The sequence below is a fragment of the Carassius auratus genome, chromosome 30 (assembly GCF_003368295.1).
Source record: "Carassius auratus strain Wakin chromosome 30, ASM336829v1, whole genome shotgun sequence".
Classification (NCBI taxonomy): domain Eukaryota; kingdom Metazoa; phylum Chordata; class Actinopteri; order Cypriniformes; family Cyprinidae; genus Carassius; species Carassius auratus.
The window spans coordinates 218,654-243,347 of record NC_039272.1 but is presented as its reverse complement, the minus strand read 5'-3'; the positions used below and the strand labels follow the sequence as shown (position 1 = coordinate 243,347).

General features: G+C 37.8%; 1 protein-coding gene across 4 annotated transcripts in view; it reads right to left on the bottom strand.

The window, feature by feature from the left end:
• The window catches only part of sapcd2 (suppressor APC domain containing 2), a 32,020-nt gene extending 9,168 nt beyond the window's left edge, over positions 1 to 22,852 (bottom strand). Inside the window, exons 1-2 of one of the 4 annotated variants that reach the window (XM_026210553.1) lie at positions 21,975 to 22,852; positions 7,728 to 7,852 (exon numbers count right to left, since the gene is read on the bottom strand). In XM_026210553.1, coding sequence (XP_026066338.1) covers positions 7,728 to 7,852; positions 21,975 to 22,641 — 792 coding nt within the window. In that variant the 5' untranslated portion in view covers positions 22,642 to 22,852. Of the gene's footprint in view, positions 1 to 2,908; positions 3,345 to 7,727; positions 7,853 to 21,974 lie in introns of those variants that run through there. The other 3 variants (XM_026210551.1, XM_026210552.1, XM_026210554.1) reach the window with 3 other exon arrangements.
• Between the last annotated feature and the right edge of the window lie 1,842 nt (positions 22,853 to 24,694).

The window sequence follows — 24,694 nt, the reverse complement described above, 5'->3', positions numbered from 1 at the left end:
TTGTTAGGATACTTATATTGGTAATTATTGTTAAAGCTGCAGTATGTACCCTTTGTGGTTGCCTTTTTAAAATTTTTGCTTACAATAATGATTTACAATGTGAGTGGTCAGGTCATATTCAATACAACGGAGACTCGAGCATTAAGATTTAGATTAGGTTTCAAAGTGGAAGTGAAGCAGTCAGTTACATAATTTAGTAAACTGATTTGCACTTTTCCTCAAGAAAGTTTAGCAAGCTAACGTGTTTTAAGTCTTGTCTGTTCAAACTTTAAAGTGTTTAAAGCCATTTGCGCACAAGGCTGAGCTAAATAGATCTCTATGTGGTACTCACGCTAGAATATGGAGCAGTTCCACACAAAATTATGTCAGAATGTCTGTTTTAAAGGGTATCCACATAAATCCCTATTTAGCAGGTTCACGACTTCTTCCATTGGTAGAAGTGCTTGGTCCCCTCACTATTTCGGCTCAAATACACAAGCGATTGAACTTACTATGGGCTCAACAGTCCTTTCAAGTTCAGCTTCCTCCATTTCAAAACAAGGGTGTGTTCCAAAAGTAATGTAATTTGTTTATTTACTACTAGTTTAATCCTGCAAGAGTCAGGTAATTGCATTAGGGCTTCACAGCTATACATAACAGAACATATAAGAAAATTAACCACAAAAATAAACAAAACAAACACTTCCACACGGTTGCAAATTGTAACAATGCAACTCGTACAAATACAACATGCTTTAGTAACTTCAGGTACTTTTAAGATCTTGATGTAGTAAAACACTATAGCATTATTTTTCATAGACACAAAAATCATTACTAGCACAGACAGTGAGAGACTGATTAGTGTTGCATCACACGTCTGATGAGAAGAGGAAGAGGTTCTGGTGACTGTATGATTAAAATGGCCATAAACAATTAGTAAATACACTGCAGAACGTTATGTCTTCTAACACATGCACAAGCTCATTAGCCAGAGTTCATGAGGAATATCTGCGCAGAAACACTTGTTACTCGTCATTTTCTCAGTGACATTTTTATTTTTTTATTCTAACACACGCACAAGGCATGTGACATCATTATATAAATGCATTTTTATAAACATTTATAAATCTGCTGTTGTCAACAAAGAGAAGCACAGAGTTCTTCCTGCGGGTTTCTGCCAAAAAAACAAAAAAAAATTTTTTTCAAAAGCTTCATTAACATTCATAAATGTTAGTATTGTAATTTTACTGTTGTTGTGTAAAATAAAATAAAAATAATAATTATAATAATTACAACAGCTCTATTAACACACTTATTATAACATTCACACATTAGTGTTCAAATTGGGATCTGTTATATTCTAATGTTTTAAAAGTATCTTCTGCTCAGCGAGGCTGCATTTATTTGTACAGTAAAAAAGATACTTGAATGATTCAAGAAAGGGGTGTCAAAAATGGCCAAAAAGTTTTATTGTACTAACTTATTAATTTTAAGTTAAATATTGGTTCGTTGGTATAGTGTCTGTTAGAATGTAACAAGAAAAAAAAAAAACAGTGGGAAGTAAATAATTTCAAATTGTTGTTTTGAAATTGTTGTTTATTTTGTCTATTTAATGTATGCAATGGTAAAAAAAAAAAAAAAGGCAAAATACATGGGGGGGAGGGGACGTGAACAACAGTGTTTGGTATTTGGCCTTTGGCCCAGGGTTTTATTTTGTTTGGCTTTAGCCAAGAATTTTCATTTTGGTGTATCCCTAGTTGAGACACGATGGCTTCAAACAGTCGACTGAGCTACAGGCCAAACACAGAAACTGTGCACAAATCTGTCTCTGAAATGTCAGGTCAGATTTATTAGATTTTACGATTATTTTAAAGCTTATTAGCACAATGTCACATGTGGTTTATTCTCAAAACAAAAACCAAAATAAAACCAAACTGGTGATCTGAACTCTGCGATTCTGTATCTTTATCACACCAAATTAGCAAGCAACATACTGAAGTCTTGATGCATATGACATGAGTGATGCAGTGAATGACAGTTTTAATAATACATTTGCAGTACCACAATTTCCATTTAAAGTTAATTAATTCTGCTCCCTCACCATAATATGTCTGGTTTAAATATCGAACCATAACTCAGAGGTCCATGCCATGACAAATAAAAATAAATAAATAAATAAATAAAATAAATAAAAAAAACACACAAAAACAATGCCTCACAAAATGTAGTCTCATTTGTACTCCTGCATACCCAAAACAAGACATGGCATTTGCTTTTATGATGGAAAATAACTTCTACACGATATCGTAATGGTAACCTACAGCAGGGGGAAGATTTTCTTTAAATAGCCACTTTCAGTCTGTTACATACTTTAAGATTTTTTGTTACTAAAACAGCTACTTTTGGGGGGAAAAAAGCTACTTTTGTACAGGTAGAACATTCTATAGATTGGAAACTTTAAGAAACTCAAAAACACATTTAATACAGAGCATGTTAATGATTTAAATATTGCTCAAAGCAGCCAGCAGATCTTCTGCAGGCCGATGAACTGCCGTCTCAACTCTTTTTAAAGCATGTGAGTTAAAAAGAAACAAAGGGAGGGGAGAGGCTTTGTGCTGTGTGTTTGTGCGGTGGGCCGTCGAAAGCGAAAATCCACTTTGTATAGAGAGATGGTGAGCAGACAGAATCACATCAACAGTCCGCTTTCACAAGAGAAATCATGCAGACACCACACGAGGGACACGAGCTACAGTCCCACACAGAGCATCTCACATAGCCCAATCTCCACAAATATTACACAAAAACTGTGGAACTTTTACAGACAGACAGTTCATGGCAATGTGACTGCTGAGTGAAACAGAGAAATCAATCACTGGAAGCATGAAAAGCCCAGCAAACATCATCACAAACCTGTCAGTGTCTCACTCACCCAGAGGTAGAAGTGCAGGGCTCTGCTGGAGAACAGGCTGCTGCTCAGAGGGATGAAGACAGTGGTGTAAGCGGCCCACACGGCAGCGTCCAGGCCCCGCGGCCCGAGCCGGCTGACCACCATGAGTGGAGGACAGAGAACCGCACAGAGAGAGAGAGAGACAGAGCGAACGTACACGCGAGGAGTAGAGGGAGACAGCTGAGAGGAGGAGCTGATGACGACCGTTCAGACCATTGAAACAGAAAACCACTTCACTTCTCCACTCAACTAAACCCACAGACACCATGATTACAAAACATACTTTCACATTAGAATCACAAAATCAATCTTTTCCGGATCTGATTTGTTTCACAGCTTGTCAGGGTTTTATAAACACTGAACAAAAATATAAACGCAACACTTTTGTTTTTGCATTGTTCGGGAGGCAGACACACTCTTGCAGTATAAATCTAGATTAAAGACCCATCTCTTTAACCTGGCATACACATAACATACTAATATACTCATACTTGACCCCAGAGAACTTGTTAATTATAGACCAATCTCGAATCTCCCTTATCTGTCCAAGATACTAGAAAAGGTGGTATCCTCACAATTATATTCCTTCTTAGAGAAAAATGGTATATGTGAGGATTTCCAGTCAGGATTTAGACCGTATCATAGTACTGAGACTGCTCTCCTTAGAGTTACAAATGATCTGCTCTTATCATCTGATCGTGGGTGTATCTCTCTATTAGTTTTATTGGATCTTAGTGCTGCGTTTGACACAATTGACCACAACATTCTTTTGCATAGACTTGAACACTTTGTTGGCATCAGTGGAAGAGCATTAGCATGGTTTAAATCGTACTTATATGACCGCCATCAGTTCATAGCAGTGAATGAAGATGTATCATATCGATCACAAGTGCAGTATGGAGTACCTCAAGGCTCAGTACTAGGGCCGCTACTCTTCACGCTTTATATGTTACCCTTGGGAGATATCATCAGGAAACATGGTGTTAGCTTTCACTGTTATGCTGATGATACGCAGCTCTATATTTCCTTGCAGCCCGGTGAAACACACCAATTTGAAAAACTAATGGAATGCATAGTCGATATAAAAAATTGGATGACGAGTAATTTCTTACTGCTAAATTCAGAAAAAACAGAGGTGTTAATCATAGGGCCTAAAAACTCTGCTTGTAATAACCTAGAACACTGTCTAAGACTTGATGGCTGCTCTGTCAATTCTTCGTCATCAGTTAGGAAGCTAGGTGTGCTACTTGATCGCAATCTTTCCTTAGAAAGCCACATTTCTAGCATTTGTAAAACTGCATATTTCCATCTCAAAAATATATCTAAATTACGGCCTACGCTCTCAATGTCAAATACAGAAATGTTAATCCATGCATTTCCGACATCAAGGTTAGATTATTGTAATGCTTTATTGGGTGGTTGTTCTGCACGCTCAGTAAACAAACTACAGCTAGTCCAAAATGCAGCAGCAAGAGTTCTTACTAGAACCAGGAAGTATGACCATATTAGCCCGGTCCTGTCCACACTGCACTGGCTCCCTATCAAACATCGTATAGATTTTAAAATATTGCTTATTACTTATAAAGCCCTGAATGGTTTAGCACCTCAGTATTTGAATGAGCTCCTTTTACATTATACTCCTCTACGTCCGCTACGTTCTCAAAACTCTATATACCTAGAATATCAAAATCAACTGCGGGCGGCAGATCCTTTTCCTATTTGGCGCCTAAACTCTGGAATAACCTACCTAACATTGTTCGGGAGGCAGACACACTCTTGCAGTTTAAATCTAGATTAAAGACCCATCTCTTTAACCTGGCATACACATAACATACTAATATGCTTTTAATATCCAAATCCGTTAAAGGATTTTTAGGCTGCATTAATTAGGTAAACTGGAACCGGAAACACTTCACATAACACCGTACTTTCTACATCATTAGAAGAATGGCATCTACGCTAATATTTGTCTGTTTCTCTCTTATTCCGAGGTCACCGTGGCCACGAGATCCAGTCTGTGTCCAGATCAGAGGGTCACTGCAGTCACCCGGATCCAGTACGTATCCAGACCAGATGGTGGATCAGCACCTAGAAAGGACCTCTACATCCCTGAAAGACAGTGGAGACCAGGACAACTAGAGCCCCAGATACAGATCCCCTGTAAAGACCTTGTCTCAGAGGAGCACCAGGACAAGACCACAGGAAACAGATGATTCTTCTGCACAATCTGACTTTGCTGCAGTCTGGAATTGAACTACTGGTTTCGTCTGGTCAGAGGAGAACTGACCCCCAACTGAGCCTGGTTTCTCCCAAGGTTTTTTTCTCCATTCTGTCACCGATGGAGTTTTGTTTCTTGCTGCTGTCGCCTCTGGCTTGCTTAGTTGGGGTCACTTCATCTACAGCGATATCATTGACTTGATTGCAAATAAATGCACAGACACTATTTCACTGAACAGAGATGACATCACTGAATTCATTGATGAACTGCCTTTAACTATCATTCTGCATTATTGAGACACTGTTTTCCAAATGAATGTTGTTCAGTGCTTTGATGCAATGTATTTTGTTTAAGGCACTATATAAATAAAGGTGATTGATTGATTGAAATGCTTTTAATATCCAAATCTGTTAAAGGATTTTTAGGCTGCATTAATTAGGTAAACCGGAACCGAAAACACTTCCCATAACACCCTATGTACTTGCTACATCATTAGAAGAATGGCATCTACGCTAATATTTGTCTGTTTCTCTCTTGTTCCGAGGTCACCGTAGCCACCAGATCCAGTCTGTGTCCAGATCAGAGGGTCACTGCAGTCACCCGGATCCAGTACGTATCCAGACCAGATGGTGGATCAGCACCTAGAAAGGACCTCTACATCCCTGAAAGACAGCGGAGAGCAGGACAACTAGAGCCCCAGATACAGATCCCCTGTAAAGACCTTGTCTCAGAGGAGCACCAGGACAAGACCACAGGAAACAGATGATTCTTCTGCACAATCTGACTTTGCTGCAGTCTGGAATTGAACTACTGGTTTCGTCTGGTCAGAGGAGAACTGACCCCAACTGAGCCTGGTTTCTCCCAAGGTTTTTTTCTCCATTCTGTCACCGATGGAGTTTCGGTTCCTTGCCGCTGTCGCCTCTGGCTTGCTTAGTTGGGGTCACTTCATCTACAGCGATGTCATTGACTTGATTGCAAATAAATGCACAGACACTATTTAAACTGAACGGAGATGACATCACTGAATTCACTGATGAACTGCCTTTAACTATCATTCTGCATTATTGAGACACTGTTTTCCTAATGAATGTTGTTCAGTGCTTTGACGCAATGTATTTTGTTTAAAGCGCTATATAAATAAAGGATTGATTGATTGGTTGATTGATGATCTAACATTTTCTATTTCTATTCCTCTAATAAACAAAGCTTTTATTCCACATTTGTCAATCAGAATTTATAATTTGTAAATAAATAATTGATGGATTCAAAACAGCAATTTATAGCCACTGTAACTGACACTTTCCTATCTAAGTAATAGGCCTTACATAAAAATAACAATATGTTTTTATTATTTTTTTTTTTTTTAAATATGCTAAATATATCTGACTTAATTAAAATGTAAAAACAGAAGTGTGGCGGCGCTCCACGAGTTCACGGAAAAAAAATATATAACGCAGATTCTCTTTGTTTTGCTTTATTTATCAAGAGCACAGATCTTCAATCTTTTTTATTGCGAGTGTGCAAAAGTAAACAATTTTCATTTTAATTGTTTTATGTCTCATCGGTTTTGATCACGCCAGAGCCTGGAGCACACGTATTCCAGCAACTCAAACTTACATCGCAGTCTGTTCATTAACAAAATAATGTGGTCAACTAAACATTCAAAAGGTTACACAGGTCAGTTTAAACAGATCATTATATCGGTCCACTCTGCTGTTATGCCAAGGACACTTTTGCTCATTTGAAGAGGATCATCTTTTCAGTCTATATGCAAATGCGTGTTAGATACAAGCTAGTTTACATTATAAATAATATTTTAACATTCAAATACATTGCGAATATGAAAACATTTGTATTTGTGCTTATTAAGACATGAGTTTTGCTGCAGGAGCAGCCGATGGAAGCGGTTCACTTACTGCACATCACAAAATGTGGAAAATTTTATTTTAAAAGCCATAATGTCAGTTGAAACCATTGCAATTGTGTTTTAAAATACAATTTAAACGACGATCGATCATGGAAATAATGTATGTTGTAGCCGTATTTGTTTTCCTGTGTTCTACTTAAAGAAATAACAATGATATTAATTTTGTAAAAAGTGATGTCAGAACAGGAGGATGTGTTCCTGTAGATCAATTGGTAGAGTACTGCATTATCAAGCGCAAGGTTAGGGGTTTGATTCCCCCGGGAACACATGATAGGTAAAAGTTTATAGCCTGAATGCACTGTACGTGGCTTTGGATAAAAGCGTCTGCTAAATGCATACATTTTATTTTAATTTAATTTATCATCCACCTTGGTTAAGAGGACAAATCCGATTAATGATGTCACAGTATTTACTGGTAATTAGAAACTGATGTGTGAAGGGTGCTTTACCAGAAAAAAAATGGAACAGCATTGCTTGTGTGAACAGAATTTTTGTATTCACTGGCAAAGTGAATTAACTTTCAACTTATATAATAATTATATTACAATTTCATAATATATATATATATATATATATATATATATATATATATATATACACACACACACACACACACACACACACACAACTTTATTTGGGAAGAAAGTAATCTTTACCATCCCATAATCCACTCCGTTAGTGATGGTGTGGCGTCTCTCGTCGCGGCTCCTCGTGTGTCGTCGAGATCGTGTGAATCCGGTCATAGTTTCACTCTTTGACCGAGGCAGACCACCACTCTCTGCTTTTAGAATAAGAGAGAACAACAATTAGAAAACGTTATAAAACACACACTGCACTAAACAACTAGATGAAGAAAATTAAATCTTCCAATGATTGCACTCTGCTTTTATTGTTGTGATTATTTTTATGATTATTTTAATTAATTTTTATATAAAAGCACTTTGAATTACTATTGTGTATGAAATGTGTTCTATAAATAAACTTCCCTTGCCTAATCTGAACAGGGTAAGAAATCATGCTTCTCATTGGTCAGGCTCTGATAGAGAAACTTATTTATTCTTAAATTATTCTTAACATAAGACTTCTGATGATTTTGATAAATTAATAATGCATTTAGTTATAGTTAAAATTTGATCAAACATGATGCTGTGACTAGTAAATCGGCTTGTCACCATTTTGTAGAAAACATTTAGCTTGTTTCATTATGTTCCTGGTTCATTATGAATGACGAATTACTAAAAAGCATTTGGAGTCGACTATGATCTCAGTTAATGTTGTGAGTTACAGTGAATCTGACTTAAACTGTAAATCAAGTCTGAAACTGTTTCGGAATGTTTTTTGTTTTCTATTGAATTGGTGTAAGGCAAGCTGGAAAAACAGGTTTGCTGACTGTCAATGACTACATCAAATATTGTAAATGTTATTATTTTGTTACATTTGTAACTATTTTAGTTGCAGTCTGTATCCTGCCTAAGGGTTAAAGTTCATCTGGTTGACATGACTCCGTTAGACATTAAAACACTTTTGCAAGCAATATACACATAGATAAAATTTTGCTAAATACCAGTAAATGTTGTAGAATGTGATTTTTATTTTTATTTTTTACCTGGAGATTTTAAAAGTGTGAAATGGACTTGAAATTTGATGATTTTTTCCCCCTGTCTGGTGTCTTTGAATGAGAATGATAACAGGTAGTGATATCCAGGTATTACAGATCTTTTAACAGGGTTTGTACAGAAACTGCAAAATTAAAAGGACTTTTCAAGCACTACTTTTTTGGTTTTCAGGGACTAAAATCAGAGGTCTTATGTTATTACGTTTCGAATTCTAAGAAACTAATGAAACTAAATGCAGCACAAAAGCATGGAATGACCGTGGCAACTTTAACATTTGAAAGCATATTATGACCAAGTTATCACTTTCCTTATTCAAAGTGATTTTTTTTATGAATATGATTGAACTGAGGAATGAAAGCTGCATTAAACACTTGGGAAATTATGAGCTATATCACCAGTTATCAACAAATCTAGGGTGTGTGACAATACACTTGATGATACAGATACTTGGTTCACTAGAATGAGACTTTTTTTTATATACTATTTGTAAGATTTTTTTTTTTATTACAAAATATCCGTCTTTAAATCAAACAAATCAAAACAATGCAGTTGTATTTTGAAATATTTTAACTAACTTAGGCTGTAATTTAGGCTGTAACTAATGATTACTTTAATAATTGGGTAATCTTATATTTTTAGTAATACAAATAGACCTAAGTGAAAAACAGGCTTTAGGATGACTATTTATATATAAACTGACGATGAGGTAATAATAACTGGTTCAAATGTCAGTGAGTGAGGTGACATTCAGCCAAGTATGGTGACACACTCAGAATTCGTGCTCTGCATTTAACCCATCCAAAGTGCACACACACAGCAGTGAACACACACACACACCCGGAGCAGTGGGCATCATTTATCCTGCAGCGCCCGGGGAGCAGTTGGGGTTCAGTTCCTTGCTCAAAGGCTCCTCAGTCATGGTATTGCCGACCTGAAACTCGAATCTAGAGGTCTTCACAGTGCACCCGAGACCCGTCGACCCCGGACCCGACCCGGGACCCGTACGGGTTCGGGTCTATATTTTAAAATCATCAGCCGGGTCCGGGTCGGGTCCGAATCTATTACCTCGGGTCCTGGGTCTGTTTAACATTGTGTGTAATACCCGTGCGATCGCCGATCGGAGTAATCGGACTCGAAGAACACCCGGCCGTGATCAAAGACTGCTTGTGTTTTTTGTAACTTGCAACTTGTAAAATTAGGAGAAGAAAAGAGTGAGCCAAAATAAGTGATCTCTCTCTCTCTCTCTCTCTCTCTCTCTCTCTCTCTCTCTCTCTCTCTCTCTCTCTCTCTCTCTCTCTCTCTGTCGCTCGCAGACTCAGAGTTAATATACAAGTGCACACACGGTATTAATGGTTGCAGACTTGACACACTCATATTTAATATATTTCAAATCAGCAACACAATCTGAGGTGAACTGTCACATGAATGTTTTCTATGACGCTCAAATTGCGTTAAAGCATTTTAGGTTGATACAGCTAGCACGCATGTGCAGTCTCGAGTGTATTTCATGTTTCGATGGCAACCAGTGAGGGACACTTCGACTGCCAAACCGCGTTTTACATTTTCTCCCATTTTTAGAATATTATAAATGAACCGTTTAATCTTAAAGTTTTAGTGGTTCAGATTCAGACTCGATGCAGAGCAGAGAGCACAGAAAGAGATCAGATTATAATACTAAATAAATAATGTCAGCGGCCATGGCATTGCACGAGCGATCGTTATTATAGTTGAAAAGGGCAAACAGTCTAAGTTATTATGAAAATTAACTCGAGTCAGAATGTACATGTGCACAGTAGCATTTGTTATCCTTCACCGTTACATCAAGTGGACTTTTGAAGCTGAAATAATGAGTGGATTCAGCTTGGACTTGGAATAACGAGAGGAATAACATGAATAACTTTCTTGACGGAGGATTGTTATGCATCACAAGCAGTCAGGTACAAGGAAGAGAGACTACGGCTCTTTAAATTAGGTAAGACAAAAAGCTGTATTCTTCGCAACAGGTTTATTGACTTGTAATAGCAATTTAAGGTGGAATATGTGAACGTCGGGTCCAGTCGGGTCTGTGTCTTCCCGGCGGGTTCGGGTCCAGATTTCAAATAATATACGGGTCCGGGTGGACATTTCTCGGATCTACACGGGTCCGGGTCCAGCTTTTAAAATATTAGACGGGTCCGGGTTGGTTCGGTGTAGTACATTACGGGTCTCTGTCGGTTTCGGGCACGAATTTTTGGACCCGTGAAGACCTCTACTCGAATCCACAACCTTAGGGTTAGGAGTCAAACTCTCTGACCACTAAGCCATGACTTCCATTTCCATTTAATCATTTAGCAAACGCTTTTATCCAAAGCGACTTACAAATGAGAACAATAGAAGCAGTCAGGTCAACAAGAGAACTACAACAGTATACAAGCGCCATGACAAGTCTCAATTAGTCTAGTATAGAACAAAGAGCTATGTTTTTTTTTTATAAATGAAAAGGAGAAGTGGTGCTAGTATAAGGTTAAATGCTGAAGAAAAAGTTTTTAGATGTTCCTTGAAAATGAGTAAAGACTCAGCTGTACGAATTGAGATTGGGAGGTCATTCCACCAGCTGGGCACAGTCTAGTCCATAAGATTTAACCAGTGAGTTTAGGTAAGTTGGTGCCGTGCCAGTGGTCGTCTTGTAGGCAAGCATCAGTACCTTGAATTTGATGTGAGCGGCTACTGGTAACCAATGTAACCTGATGAGGAGAGGAGTAACGTGAGCTGTTTTTGGCTCATTGAAGAACACTCTCGCTGCTGCATTCTGGATCAATTGCAGAGGCTTTGTACATGCAGGAGGAGCCAAGAGAGCATTGCAATAGTCCAGTCTGGAGAGAACAAGAGCCTGGGCAAGAAGTTGGGTGGCTTGCTCTGACAGGAAGGATCTAATCTTCCTAATGTTGTATAAGGCAAACCTGCAGGACCGGGTCGTTGTAGCAATGTGGTCTGTGAAGCTTAACTGATGATCCATCACAACTCCTAGGTTTCTGGCTGTCCTCGAAGGAGTTATGGTTGATGAGCCCAGCTGTATAGAGAAGTTATGATGAAGCAATGGGTTAGCTGGAATCACCAGGAGTTCTGTCTTCGTAAGGTTAAGCTGAAGGTGATGGTCGTTCATCCAGCCAGAAATGTCACTAGACAGGCTGAAATGCGAGCAGCTACCGTCGGGTCATCTGGCTTGAATGAGAAGTAGAGTTGGGTGTCATCAGCGTAGCAGTGATAAGAAAAGCCATGCTTCTGAATGACATATCCTAAAGATGTCATGTAGATGGAGAAGAAAAGTGGTCCAAGTACTGAGCCTTGAGGAACCCCAGTAACAAGGTGTTGTGACTTAGAAACATCACCCCTCCAAGACACACTGAAGGATCTGTGAGAGAGGTGGGACTTAACCCGAAGGAGTGCCGTTCCAGAGATGCCCATCTTTCTGAGGGTGGACAGGAGAATCTGGTGATTAACAGTGTCAAAAGCAGCAGACGGGTCCAGTAAGAGGAGTACTGAGGATTTTGAAGCTGCTCTTGCAAGTCACAGGGCTTCAGTAACCGTGAGCAGAGCAGTCTCAGTTGAGTGGCCACTTTTGAAGCCAGATTGGTTGCTGTCCAGGAGGTTGTTCTGTACAAGGAACATAGAGAGCTGGTTGAACACAGCTCGCTTAAGTGTCTTTGCAATGAATGGACGAAGGGATACTGGTCTGTAGTTTTCAAGAAGCGCTGGATTTAGAGATGGTTTCTTGAGCAGTGGGCTTACCCGAGCCTGCTTAAATGCTGAGGGAAATGTTCCAGAGTGAAGAGAGGAGTTGATAATGTGAGTAAGCGAAGGTATGATTGAAGAAGAGATCTCTTGGAGGTGAGTGGGGATCGGATCAAGTAAACAAGTAGTAGGATGATTGGACAGGAGAAGTTTGAAAACATCCATCTCTGAGAGTGGGGAGAAGGAGGAGAAAGAGAGTGCATCGGTCATTGTGAAGTTTTCCTCAGTCTGCGGTGTGGAGAATTGGTCACTGATGGTTCTTGTCTTATTTGTGAAGAAAAACTGCAAAGTCGTCCTCTGTAAGAGTTAATGGAGGAGGATTTGGAGGCGGATTAAGAAGAGAATAGAAAGACTTTCCCATATCAAATCAGAAAGAAGACTTCTCCATAACAAATCAAAATAAAGTACCAAATCCAAGTAGTTACATGGCTTTATTGAATAACACTAATAAAATAGGCCTACATAATGTAATAGGTATAAACAAAATATGAACATAACCAACTTAAGTTTATTATGTATTATAACAAACACCTGCAGAGGGCGCCAAATGGCCTGGCCATCCTTCACTTTACAGCGTGATTCAATGACATTTAAATCCATGTAATTTTTATATTTGTCTGCCTTGCGAACTACAACAAGTTGTCCTCAATGTATCTCGATGCCTAAAATGATTTGCAGCCATGTGATTGGCTGATTAGCAATTTGTGTTACCAAGCAATTGAACAGGTGATGGGATAGGCTTAGCTCAGGAACTGTATTTGAGATTTTAGTTGCGCTTTGCCTTTTTTAAGACCTGGTCTTGTGCACTAACCTCCTGTTGCGTGCACTCACTGCACACACTCTCATACCACGAGTGTGTGTGTTTGTAAAGGCCCTCACTATCAATGTATGATTTCCAGCAATTTCCTGATTTACACAACTCCTGCGAGTCATACTCCTCAGGTTGGAAAATAAATAGAAAACCACATAGATATGCACATATTTATGCTGGGTATACATCAATTTTTTTTTTCCTGTTCCTGTGTCATTCCTGTGCTATCACAGGAAGTTTTCACGTTATGAGGAGTTAAATATACGTATATGTATCATAGCCTAACACTAAAATTACCTGAGCAGTTTTAATGTTCTAAAAAAACAAACTCATTCTATAACGTGTATTCATTCCATGGACAGGGCAAGGTAAGCATATAAAATGCATGTAGCCTATACAGTTCAGTTGAAAGCTTCCCCTTTTGACTTGCTGTTAATGTTGAATGTAAGAATGAAAACTGAAAGTAAACAACACTGAAATAAGAGCTTGTGGGTTGAAAATTGTGTTCGTTACTATAGCAACAGTCAGCTCAACTGTAATATCCAGTTATGCAAACTATTCTTTAAGACTTTTTTTGGGGGTCAAATTCCACTGATTGAATTGAAAGTTGGGCTGTCATTTATGTGACTCATTTAATTTATAATTATTGTGATGACATTAGCATTTTCTGTTTGGAATTTTCAAGATTATTTAACTAAAAAATGAATGGGGGCATATTTTAAAATAAAAAAATATATACATATTTGCAGTTCAGATGGATTACTTTGCAAAAAATCTTATTTTTTTGTTCCCTTTACCATTACCATAGTGGTCTGATCTTAATATTTTCCTCAAAACAATAGCCTCCCTAGTGTTTTAGATATGATTATGGCCTTGTTTGGTATAAATAAAGTTAGATCAAAAATCGTCAGTGTAGAAACAACGATCCAAAGAAAGAAAACTAAGAGGGTTTTCTTATTATAATTCAATAAAAATATTCTAGACATTTTCCCCTTACAATACAACGCAGGATATCTGGCAGCCCACCATTCTGTAATACAACAGAATTTGAATTTGCATTAAATCTGGTTGTTTTAAATCATAAATATACACACTCACACATTTTATATAGGCCATTCTGCTCTCAAAGATATCGGTCGAGCAGTAGTACACAGTTTACATGTGTTGGATGTGTGAGCAGGGGCGTATACTAGGGCTGTGTGTTGCCAAAAATCTGGTGATACGATACATATCACGATACAGGCAGGGATTCCCACACATTGATTTATTTGTAGCGGGCCGTCACAATATTGAAACTGACCACCACGAATAGATTTTCCAAAAGGCTTCGACTTCATTGAGTAAACATGAGCACTGCATGTTTCAAAATCAAAAACCGGTGCAGGTGTTTATATATCACTGTTTGTCAGATGGAACCGACTGTATTTAGAAAAATTTCCATTTCATTTCATCTTGCATGTATTGCTTGATAAGGCAGCATTTGTGAGCTAAGCGCTGATTTGCAGCCATTAATGGACAAACCTCTCTCTCTCCTGCTCTTAAAGCGACTCCTGCTGGCAGAAAATTAATTTGCATATATATATATAATACTTTAACCAAGGCGATATATATTGGGATATTTTTTATTTTAGAAATAGGATATAATTTTAAGAAAGCTGTCATTAAGAACACACCAACGTATGCAAACCTTAGCAATAAATAAATAAATAATATTCAACCAGTTCACAGTGGGATCTGCATTTGCAATCATCAGTCCCTGTAACATTCAACGTTATTGAACCACTCTTTGCTCAGTAAGAGTAAAGGGGAAAAAAGTGCTTTCAGGATCCTTTAGTTAAATGTGTTATATGTATAAAATGTATTTTATTAAAAAGACCATATATATTTTAATACCCTGCTTTAAAGGTTCAAAGTTTAAGTTTACAATTGTAACATACAATGTCATAACATTTTGATCTGAACAAAAGAACTACATCTGCTTAATATCTAGGGGTGTCACGATTTCGATTTTAAATCGAAATCGATCGAAATTAAGTCACAGTCTCGAACTTCGAATTAAAAAATGGAATCGTCGATGCTGCCACGCCCCCAAGTTGTATGACGGCAAATCAATGACAAAAATAACCGAGCATTCAACTGATGCTGGCGCGCGCGCTATATGGCTTCCGCGAGAGGAAAACTGAATCGGATGCGAAGAAACGGGAGCCCGCGAGCTCATTTCAAACTCTCGCGCGCGCGTGACATGTACTCTGCGCGCAATAAAAGCCCTCGCGCGCGCATGCTCATTCCCCACATCCTCGTGCTCGATCATCTCACCTCTGCTCGCGCGAACAATTTTATTTTTGTCAGTCGTGGGGCGGGGCTTGCTGTTTTAGTTGTTATCTCAAATGTCATTGGTTATTCCCCTTTTCCTAAAGTCAGTATTCGACGCCTGTTAGAAAATGATTAATAATTCACTTGACTTGACCCATGACTTCATCAGTGGACCAGATACATGCGAGTAATCACAAAAGGATGGGTTCAGGAGCTGCAGATCATAGAACTGGCAAACAGTAATACAGTAATCCGGACAAAGATAACCTGCACTCCACCTAGCTGCTAGTTTAGTAACTGTTAGTGCTAAAGTTGTAGTTAGTAACTGTCAACCCTCCCTTTTTTTTTTGGGGTTCTCACGTATTTGAGCTCTTTTCCCGTTGTCTTCCTGTTTTAGTATTTTCCTTTAAAATATCGCGTTAGCCCTTCCATCGGACCTGTCAGCCTCTTTACTGTTGTCACACCCTAACCTTTCCAGCGAAACAGATGTTTTCAAAGCATCGTTTTACTTGAAAGCAACCTTAGCGTGATGTTGGCTTTTTTAAAAGCGTGGTTGTTATGGGGGCACGTATTCATGCCAATCTGTAAGCAAAGTCACGTTACCCAGCCGGCACATGACCGACCTTCAACGTTGAAATATGGTTGAAATATGGTAAGTTGTGGTTTCAACGTTGAAACAACGTTGATTCAACATTTAAAGATGAACTGTTGAAAAACTTCCAGCACATGACCAACTTTCAACATTGAAATATGGTTGAAATAAGGTCAGTTGTTTTAATGAATATATTTTAAAAATATTTTAGTCATGATACCTATTCTAAAATCTAAAGGTATATGTTAAATATTATCATCATTAACAACAATAAAACTATACATTTCGCTGCTTTATCACACTGAAACAACTCCCATTGGTAGTTTTATTTTATTACTTCTATCATGATTGGTTAATCTGGCTGTCATTCAGGAAACTGGACAATGAATCGGTTCGCGCTTTTCTACATTTAAAAATATGACCGTTATTGTCGTCTTTCTGTGAGTGAGGCGGCTAACTGTGAGCTGCTGCTCGTTATAACTGACTGCTCGGTCGGTCCCGAATTATTTCATATTTGCCTGTACATTTTTTATTTATTTTGAGCGAATTTGAGTCGTGACATGTCAATGGAGAACAAAAACTGTGAACACAAGAAGGGTCAGGTGTTCTGCGAGGTCCTGAAAACATCCTGTCAAAATGAGGTAAGAAAATCGCTAACTTTATCTTTATTATCTTTTGAAAATAGTAAAGTATTACCAGAGTTTACAAATGGGTAGTTTAAAGGACATGTAACCTCCAGATAAATAAATACCCGTGTGTCTATTTTTGCATTGCTTTATCACAGCTGATCAAGTTAGATGCTCACCCACTGTGTTGCTGGTAAGTTATGTGTTAATGTCTGTCTTTTAGAGATTTTCCCATATTTTCCTGATATGAATCCCATGCATTAGGTGTGTTATATATTTTTGTATTCTTATAATAGTTTCAAAGTGTTTTCTGCAACATATAAGTGCAAATTTCGGTATTTAAATAATATAATTTTAATGAATTAATGAAAAAAAAAAAAAAAAAAAAAAAAAAAAGGATTGTTTAAAGCCATGGTTCTCAAAGTGTCAGGCCCCCTCTAGTTGTTATGCAGGTGAATCACTAAATTAAACTAATTAATGTTAATATATTTTAACTTAATCTTTAAGTTTTTTTTTTTTTGCACATTTAAGTATGTTACAGTTAAAGTACAGTACAGTTTTGTAACTTTTGTTACATTTAAAATTACATTTTTATTTAAACTTTTTTTTTTCATTTACCTGTGTATGTCAGCACAGTTTAGTGTTAATGTTCAAACTGTATTTACCATGGTAAAGTGTCTGACAACAATTAATATTCTTATTAGAATAAAACTGCCTCATTTTTTAACTGTAGACCTGTAACGTTAGCTGAATAGTTTGGTCTACTACGCTGCTGAAATGTAATGTTGGTCATTATGGTGCAACTTAATATTTAATAAGAAATATTTTCTGAAGTGGTACTTGGTATAAAAAGTTTGAGAACCAGTGGTTTAAAGAAATGGTATAATATGAAATCCTGCTTTTTAAGAACTTTTCAGTAAACCATTTCTTCTTTCCCCTTGTAGAGTCATCGAGGATCCAGCTTGTTCTTGAAACATTGGTAAGAAATTGTTCATCTGCTACATTGCACTGTCACTTCTGCTAGAGATGCTTTGACCTTTTGTGATAGGTTTTGGTTGTGCTTAGTTTAATAAAAATGTACTGAATTTGATTGGACTTGTTTTACTACACTGTAATGTTAGTGTTCTGATTAAAACAGTGTAACTAGGGGCTCTGAAAACACTGCTTGTGAATAATTTGTTAATATTGTACATTTTCATCTGAATACATTAAATAAGTGTTTAATGAATAGTGTTGTCCACTTTGTTTCCAACCTCACTGTTACTGAACTGTAAAGTGAAAATATTGTGTGATTTATTTAGCATTCAGTTTTCAGTTAAATATATTTGACAATATCAAAGTTATTGTGAAACGTTGTGAACATACCTAAACTCACTGGTTAAATCTTATGTGCCCTCCAGAAGTTTGCACTCTGCAAGTGAACGACGCCTTGTGGTGCCATCCCAAAGAAGTTCACAATCACTCTCACGGATCTTTTCCTGGACTGTGCCAAGCTGGTGGAATGACCTCCCAATCTCAATCCGAACTGCTGAGTCTTTACTCATTTTCAAGAAACATCTTAAGACTCATCTTTTTCACCAGAACCTAACCAACTAATGCTAGCACTTTTCCTTCTTTTCTTTTATATATATAAAAAAAAAAAAAAACCTGGCTATGCGTTCTGTACTAGACTAACTGAGACTTGTCATGGCACTTGTATCCTGTTGTTGTTCGCTTGTACACCTGACTGCTTCTGTTGTTCTCATTTGTAAGTCGCTTTGGATAAAAGCTTCTGTTAAATGATTAAATGTAAATGTTTATACAGGACCGTACAGAAAGTGCACAAGTGGGAGAGAGTGGAGGGGACGGCGTCAGAATGGACCTAGCGCTGGGACACTTTCAAGGATCACCCGAAGCACAACCACACTGTATACACTAAGGCTGCTGGTTCTAACATTTTAGAGTGCCCTGCGGTAGAAATCTCATTCTGCATTCCCCACGGTAAAGAAGACACAGTCCGGGGGGGTTCCTATTAGAAATCAACTGGTGGAAGGTTCCCTTCTCAAACTGTTCAACACATTTTCACTGCACAAATGTACACAACTCTTGTAATGAGACACATTACTAAAACATGTTTTTGACAGAAACTGTAGGTTTCCACCAAAATAAAAGATCCACTGGTTTCAGTCATAAAGGTACAAGGGTTTGTCTTGTAAGTGCTGCAAAAAAAATATGCATTTATGTGCCAAATTATTTCACAAAAACCTTTAAATATTATTGTATTTGGATTGTTCTACTACCTGTTTTTAGCATTACCTCCATGCATACTCTGCATAATAAAGTGTGGGATTATTTTCATCTGTTTTATACAGTATGTTTCCAAAATTAAACTGCTGTTTTACAATTTTGAGCATGTGGTAGTTTATTGAAGTTATTTGTAAAGCCATTGCTGCCAGTCATTAGATTTTTAGCCTTGCATGTTGATCTAAATGCCAACTAGGATCTAGGTGTATTTATACACGGTGCAAGGTACGACGGGGAAACAACTTCGTGTTATCAACGCTGATTAACTTTTCAAAATCAACACCTCATTCAGCTTTCATCCCAGGTCTGCAGCACGACCCTAATTCACCCAAAATGCAGGTAAGACGGTGAAACAGCGTCGCGATTTCAACGGTGAATCCCCGTCGTCATTTCAACGTTGATCCAATTAGCAAAATCGAAACGTTATTCAACGTCGGGATTTCAACGGGGAATCAGCGTCGTGATTTCAACCGTACATCAACGTCACGATTTCAACGGTGAATCAACGTCGTGATTTCAACGTTGATCCAATTTGCAAAATCGAAAGGTTATTCAACGTTGTTCCAACCATGGTACCTGACGTTGTTTCAACGTTGAATCAACGTTGAAATGCCGGCTGGGTAGGCCTAGCTTCACAACTCACTTAGTTAATGCCGCACTTTTGTAGTATGTAATAACGAATTTTTGCTGTCAGCAGAGGGATAGCAACAGAAAGATGAATGTTTACATTTTTCTGTATTTTGGATGATTAACCCGGGAAACTTCCCTTATTTCCAATGTTCAATGTTGAAAGGGAGTACATCTAAACACTGTGCAGTAGTCAGAGTAGCAGTAAAGGAGGCCATCAACATGGTGCCACGCCAAGTACATAAAAGTTAATTTATTTTAACAACTTGATGCACAATGTGTGATGTGCTGTCGATTGTTTGACTGCTGTGTGTGAAGGGTTTGGCACTGGGATGTTCAAACTGTCTCATGCCAAACATTCCTGTCATTATGTAGCACTGAGAGCTGCTTTCACTCAAGCTGATGGAGGACAGCTCTCACAATCATTAAATATCAAACACATCAGAACAGCTTCTCTAACTGAAAGCCAGCTGTTCTCCGTATTTCAACTTTAAACGTCTGGACAAGATTTAACAGTACACGATAAATCTCATCTGAAAAGGGTTTTCTTTCTTTCCAATCCATCTGAGACTGACGGACTTTTACACATTTAAAAAAAAATCAATCTGACCTTAAATCTGGATATAAATGTGATCAGCCCTCACTAATCATCGATCATCAGTAGGTTTCGGTAACCAGAGGTGGGTAGTAACGAGTTACATTTACTTCGTTACATTTACTTGAGTAATTTTTCAGGGTAACTAATACTTTTCGGAGTATATTTAAAATTGGGTACTTTATACTCTTACTTGAGTAAATTTCTTGGGAAAAATCTGTACTTTTACTTCGTTACTGTGGGCGACGCTCCTCTCGTTACTTTATCTTAATGCAATAAATTATAAATGCTTCAGTTTATTCCTAACGCGCCATCTACTTTTCTCTGGGCAATGAGCGATGCCCATTCGCTAATGATTCATTCTTTTGAGTCAACTCTGTTCAAAGGCTTGATCAAACCAATTGGCAAACGAGTGAATTGGTTCATGAATCAGTTTGATTGAGTCGTTCAGTTCCATGCTGCACGCGCTGAGCTCTGAAGCGGTTCACTCAGAGTTGTAACGTTTAAGAATATCAGCAGCGTTGAAAACGTTGCTATGGAACTGCACTGAATTGAAAGCTAATCTGCAAAGACTATTATTTGCTTGCGATGGAGATCCTTATTAGATGAACGCGTGTGCTGTCTACTGTTTAACAGGTAATAACTTGGGCTACATTCGATTACAGTACAGGATACCACTGTGACATTAGTTTGTTGTACGTGTGTGGCTTATAACAGGTTGAATGCAGCTTCCAAAAGACAAAAAATAGCCGATTAAGATTTTATTAATTTTAATACAATCACACCGGTGCGAGTACGTTCAGCAAGTCATATCATCAGCTGCTAAATTCAGATCTGTGATCGCTTGCTGGCGCTGAGCCAGAGACAGACGCGTTTTTACAGCGCTGCGCATTAACCAATCACACACGGTTCTGTTGAGCTTATTAAATTATTGGCCAATCAGAGGTGTTCCGATGGGTCATCGCTGAAATGTCGGTGCTTCCTTCACTCGCTCACTTACTGAATACCTCTTTCTGCCGAATTCTCTCGTCAGAAACAACAAAGTGCAGATGTGTGTACGAATCTATAATTAAGATATTGATTTCACAGTGTTAACAGTTTCAGTGATTTTAATGGGAGTTTCTGAGAGTGAATGAAACCTAGACTGTCAGTGAAAATTATGTTTAATAATGTAAATGTTATTTGCTCTCTTTCTGAACAATGAAAGATTAGTAGCAATATTTATATCACATTAACTTTCAATGTTAAATTCACATTTAATATAAAGTCAGTCGTATTAAAAATTTGTTATGGCATGAAACCTATATCTGTTACTTAAATAAACAGACAGGGTTTTATAATAAATTGGAGTAAAGGCTGATTAAATATATACATTTACACACGCACACATACATTATGTACATTTATCTATATATCTAAATAAAAATAGGCTCCGTATATATGACCCAAAGTAACTAACTACTTGAGTAGATTTTTTATCCGATACTCTTTTACTCTTACTCAAGTAACTATTCAAGACTAGTACTTTTACTTTTACTTGAGTAAATATTTCTAGAATTACTTTTACTTTTACTTGAGTAAAGTTTTTGGGTACTCTACCCACCTCTGTCGGTAACTAAACTAGAACTAATCCTAACTAAACTCAGATGAAGTGAAAGGATGTTCTTGCCTGTGTTTTGGGCGTCAGGGGGTTCCAGAGCGAGTGATTCCATGGATCGGATCTGATGCGCGTTTTTCCCGGTGTGTATCGGATCGCATCGATATGAACAGTCCGTTCTCTCGAGTCCTCCGCAGCCCCGCGATGTGACCGAGAGCCCCGGATAAAGCGTAGAATATACAGAGCTGTCCTGCGGTCCGTTCTGGCGGCTGTGGAGTGTGTTTGTTCCGTTACTCGGTCCGAGCGGACGCACGACTCTCTGCTGGGGTTTCTGCTGGTGTTGGTGGTTTGAAGCGATCGATCTGCTGCAATTTTCGGGATTGAACATCGCGTTTCTGAGTCCCGCTACGAACCGCTCGAACTTCAGGCAGCCGTGACGCGGCGCAACGCGCCTCAGACTCTCCAGCACCCCAGCGGGTAAATCGCGAGCCTCCGCGCCGCGCCATCGACTCTCAATCTCGGAGATATGAACGTAACCCCTTCTTCCGTCGTCAAGAATATCGAATAAAGTCCGTAAACTGTGAAGGAAAGCTTTTGGGAGACCTTGTGTGCTGAACTCTGTGTCCTTTGGTTGCATGTTCGCAATTTTAGAACTTGGACAGACTTTTCTGACGCCACTTTGTAGAGCATTGGCTAGTCCGTTTCCTTTCCCACTGGAGTCCGTTTGTATCAAGGCCATGACGTTGTATTATTTACAGAACACGCTTGTCCATCGGCTGTTTTGTTGTCTCATTTTCTGTTCTGACCAGGAGCAAACTCCCGCACACATTCTGAACCCAAACCTCTATTGCTCCGCCCTGCGAACCCTCGCGCAGCCAAAGCGATCCTCTTGCTCATTGGTTAAAGGGTGAGTTGCTTCAGTGTGATTGGCTGAAACTACAGCAACTTAGGTTTGAGATTTGTTGCAAAGGTTTTTTGAATACCACTAAGCCAGTCACATTTCCCGCATTTTTGAAAAGCAAAAAAAAAATAAAAATAAAAAAAAAAAATTATTTTCCTATACTATCAATGACGTTTCTATATGGAGTCAATATGATGTAACATATATATGAAAAAGAATAACGTTTTGCAAAAGAAAATTACGAGAAAGAAAATGAAAGAAAATGTATGTGCTTTTTGAAAACAAAACTCTGTCTCCAACTTCCTTTCCAGTCAAACTACTGTCCTATTAAATAAAGGAAAAATGGCAAAAAAAAATAATAATTGCAAAATATAAATGAAGCCGCGAAAAAGCAATGATTTTACAATACATATTTTCCATGGCCATATCCACTAATTTATTTGCAACTCTTCTTTATTTCATAACCTACTATATAGTAGAAAAAATAAAAAAAAATAAAAAAAAGTGTATGTGAAGAAAGAAGTACGTTTGAAAACCGCAGTATTCATAAAACAGTAAACGAGAAATCCCCGTATGTCCTACTGCTTCAGGCCAGATTCTGCAGTGTTCATCGATGTACACTTTTCAATCCCAGGATGCCACGCAAGAGAATACATCTTCATCTAACATGAAGGAGAGCACTGTCGAGGGTGTTGACAAAGGTGAGTATTATAAACCAAAACACGGTTCCCGTGTGTTAAAATCACATTTGTTGAGCTACTGTAAACTGTTGATTTGTTAAGGTGTCACTAGCCATCAACGTTACAGTATATTTGTTAAAAAAATATAAAAAATCTGTAAAAAACATGTTTTATTATGTATAGTGCACAGCGGAGATCCAGTAATAACATGTACATCTCCAAAGTGGATTTACATAAGCCATATACACACTGTAAAAAATTGCTGTAGTTTCTACAGCAAAATTTTACAGAATTTTACTGTATAAACATTTTACAAGATGCAGCTGTAATTCGCAATGCATTATGGGTCAAATAAGGTTTTACAGTTGTTAACAGTATATTTCCACGTCAACTGTAAGTCATTTACAAGAAGCAGGTGTTTCATACACTAACTTACTGTAGTGTGGCATTATGGGATTGCGCGCGCATCATTCAAATTCAGAAACCCAGCCGACTGGAGCCGTCCCCCGAACGATTGAAGATAAGAGGCTTTATACATAATTCCTGGTAAATTCACTTAATTATACTTAAGAAATATAACCTTTTATATTTATTTAAGTTAATCCATAAGCGATTTCATGTCACAATAGCCTCCTATCCTGACATTTAGTGGTCTTGGTAACTTCTGTGCAGTAAACTGGGAATTGCTATCATGGCATAGTTAAGCCAAATGTTCGATTTTTGGAAGTAAAATGTTCTTATTGAGAGCATTTAAAAGTAGTGTTTACCTAATGCGAACGATTGTCATAGTAACTAACGTTACTATCTATCTAAATAACTGACAAAAAGAGCTAAATTTGAAAATTTATTCGTTTATATGTGTTCAACTATCCCATATTGACTCTACGCCTTACTATAATAAGTGAAAGACATTTTTATATGCCCGACTGGACAAGTTAGCCTGATTTTAAAAAAAAAAAAAAAGAAAAGAAAAAAAGACTGAGGAAGCATCGAAACGCGAGAATGATTCTGATAATATTAACCTTTCATTCAACATCAAAAAAAGCTTAACAGCACACATAAACTCACAGAAAATACATGAGGTAAGTTAAATTTTCAACTGTTGAGTTTATTTATAACATATAAGAAGCATCACAAGTGAGCTGTTTTGCTGAGTATCACGATTGCAAATACATAGTTCAATAAACAATTAGTTAACAAGTTACTTACTT